The 3,282-nt window shown below is 32.3% G+C and overlaps 1 protein-coding gene across 1 annotated transcript in view; it reads right to left on the bottom strand.

Moving 5' to 3' along the window:
* Window positions 1-3,282, bottom strand: part of Mms22l (MMS22 like, DNA repair protein) — a 110,069-nt gene that overhangs the window by 22,083 nt on the left and 84,704 nt on the right. Inside the window, exons 17-18 of the mRNA XM_026786734.1 lie at window positions 2,559-2,698; window positions 1,540-1,682 (exon numbers count right to left, since the gene is read on the bottom strand). Coding sequence (XP_026642535.1) covers window positions 1,540-1,682; window positions 2,559-2,698 — 283 coding nt within the window. The remainder of the gene's footprint in view (window positions 1-1,539; window positions 1,683-2,558; window positions 2,699-3,282) is intronic.

Below are 3,282 nucleotides of genomic sequence, written 5' to 3'. Positions count from 1 at the left end.
CACTGCTTTGGCACTTGAGTCCTTCACTTGCACTCTGCATTTTCATTTGGAGAATGAGATTGAGGGTTGAAATTTGCTAAAATTTAAATTTGCTTCCATATAATACTTTTTTTTTTAATGAACGAGCTCTACTTTTCTGTGAGTGCATAAAACATACTTTCTAAATAATCCAAGGGGCTTGCGTATGCTATCATGCTCACAGAATTTGAGCAAATTTGTCAGTATAGTATTGAGATCGAGAACATCTTGAGAAGGTTCAGTAACTCCCAGCAGTCTATTACCCACACTTGAATATTACTGATCATAGTGCCTCAATAACTGTGTTTAAACTCCCCCAGACTAAAAACTATGTATTTCTCTCTCTCTCCATATATATATATATATTCTAAATACTTTACACCAAGACATTCTGACTCTTTCCTACTGATGAAATCTACTAACAGATTGGCATTAAGTATTTAAACACATTGTATCATTATTTAAACCTTTGTGTATCTTAAATTCTCAGATCAGTAAACCTCTTCTTAGATCAAAGACTACTTTAGGTTTTCAAATCCCTAAGGAGCACTAGATAATGCTATCCAGCATTTTGCAAAAACCTATCATTGATTTATTGATAAAAGGAAAAATTCATTTAGGCTGGATTAAATTAGAGGAGATCTAACTGCTAGTGGAAAGACTGCCTTCTAACTCCTTTTTTGATCCAAAACTGTTGGTCAGACTCACTTAACAGCCATATAAAATATTCAACAAAAATTTGTATTTCCCATCTGCATATTATTATGCTATTATTAGTTATCATTAGGGTTTACAGACATCTCTGTTTGTTACACAATTGTATTTTAACTTACTAGAACTCAAAGGAATTAACTGAGTTAACAATATGGAAATAGCTTATTTGTTGTAATTATTTTCATTCAAAAAGAATCATATTTTCATGTAGTTAATATCAACACGCTCAAAAGTAAATCTACTTTTACTGTGAATAATTTACTAAAGACAATCATTCAAACGTTACTAGTTTCTGCTAGGCTTATAAAATAAACACCATCCTATGTTACATTCCTTTAAAATTAATTAGAACTAAAATTGTGAAAGGAACTTAAGAAGAAAAATTAAAAGAAATGTATTAGGTTTTCAAGTTCTAACTGTATTATGAACTAGTTGGTGCTAACACTTACAGTATCAATGCAGGATAGTAAATACTCATCTGGAACCATTGGAGACTCTATATGTTTATAACAAATTGGATTGTAATCAACCAATATCAACAAGAAAGTCCTTCATTTCAGTGGGCCTTGAAAAAAAGCTTCCATGTATTCCTCCTTAGGTTTTCATTCTTCATTAAGTATGAATTTCCTGCTGACTTTAGAGTGAATAGTCTATATCTTAGAGCAACACTTCCTTTCTTTTAGAAGTTTACAATAAAAAGCAAGCAGTAATATGAGTCAAACTAAACAATTCACTTTATAGAAAAAAATTAATATTTAAAGATTTTCATTGATTATTTGGAAGATAACACTAATAAATGAAAAATACCTCCAGGAACTGAATAAGTGCTTGTTTGGGGTCTTCTGGGATGGGCAAATGGTCAATTTGAGCCTTTGAGAAGATATTCTTTACTTCTGAGAGTTTAAATAGTAGCCTTGTCATTTCAGCCAGCTGTTCCATGTACTCCTTTTCTATTAAAATAAGGGAATAGTCATGATTATTCTATAAACATGCAATAAAATATAAGTTGCATATACACTGGTGTGTATATATACATGTGCTGGAAATTTCTGATATTTCTGAAATATGAAAATTTTCACAATGGTAAAAACTGAATTAGGCTTTTTACAATTAACCTAATCCAGAAAGTTATTTAGGTCAAACAACTACACAAAATATAAGAGAAAAAGTACAACCTTTTCTGGCAAGCCTGAGTGAAACTTATGACAGGTTACAAACAATAGCCTTTAAAAAGTTATATTCCACATAAAACAGAACTGTAGGGAACTTTAAAATGCACAAATATCTTCAGTGACTAATAATAAAATAGAAAAACAAACTATTTCATAAAAATAGTGCAAAATATTTCTAGCTGGGTATTCTTTCTAAGGTACTTAGGCTGGGCTGTGGTGGTGCATGCCTTTAATCCCAGCACTTGGGAGGCAGAGGCAGGCGGAGCTCTGTGAGTTTGAGCTAGCCTGGTCTACAAGAGCTAGTTCTAGGACAGGCCCCAAAGCTATAGAGAAACCCTGCCCCCAAAAAACCAAAAAAATAAAAATAAAAAAGGTACTCAGTATGTACGTATGTACTTCAGACATGTCACTGTCTTCTTCAGGGGAAAAAGCAATGTGTCACCTGAGGAGCAAGTTTTGTCCTTAATGCCAAGGAAATTAATTCTTTTAGCTTTGTATCAGTTGGCATTTGCCATATGTAGTTAAACATAGAGTAATAATAAAAAAGAAACAGACTACAAATTTTATATATATTGATAGCTAATCAGATTTTGAATATTGGATATTACTTTATTTAATCCATATGCACCCCTGCATGCCTTATATGACACTTACCCACTGCCTGTACAGAGTTCATATCCATTAGCAAATCAGGTTCAGAGAGGTGCATTTGCAAAACACAACGAATCCACGATCTTATAGTCAAGGACTGAAAAGACGTGTAGCTTGACTGAGAAAGTGCTTCACATACTGTGCTGTAGAGACAAAAGGGAAAAGGGAAAAATGTACCAAGAACAGAGCTTGTAATGAACACATTGGAGCAACTCCCTTGGCTGACTTCAGGGATGTCATAGGGATGAATACAGTACTTCAGAAATCATGTAGTACATGAAAAGATCTATTAAACATCTTTGTTTTCATTTTGCATATTACAATTTTTAGTTTTCCTTTTCTTTTTTTTTTTTAGTTTTCCTTTTCTACTCATGGTGTATCTGTAGATTTATGCCAAGAGAAAAAAATTAGAAAGTGTGGAATAGCAAGAATGTAAAAATTATAGGCATTATAATAATGTAATAGGTAAGCAGAAATAAATACACAGAACAGTAAGAACAAACAAAAATTGGCACTACCAATAGCAATTAAACAGAAGAGGTGAAGACAAAAAGCTGCTTAAGAACAATATATTTCTACATGTCTTGACTGAACAATTATGTTTCCATCCTCTTCTGTTCACTTTATAAGCACTCATTATCAAAGATAATAACACAAAATTCTAAAATATTGCCCTCAGGGAAGCAAACAAAACCTCTCTCCTTTTTTTTTTTTTTTTTTTTTTTTT

The sequence above is a fragment of the Microtus ochrogaster genome, linkage group LG5 (assembly GCF_000317375.1).
Source record: "Microtus ochrogaster isolate Prairie Vole_2 linkage group LG5, MicOch1.0, whole genome shotgun sequence".
Taxonomy (NCBI): domain Eukaryota; kingdom Metazoa; phylum Chordata; class Mammalia; order Rodentia; family Cricetidae; genus Microtus; species Microtus ochrogaster.
The sequence above is the reverse complement of the archived record's forward strand: the minus strand, read 5'-3'. Positions and strand labels throughout refer to the sequence as shown.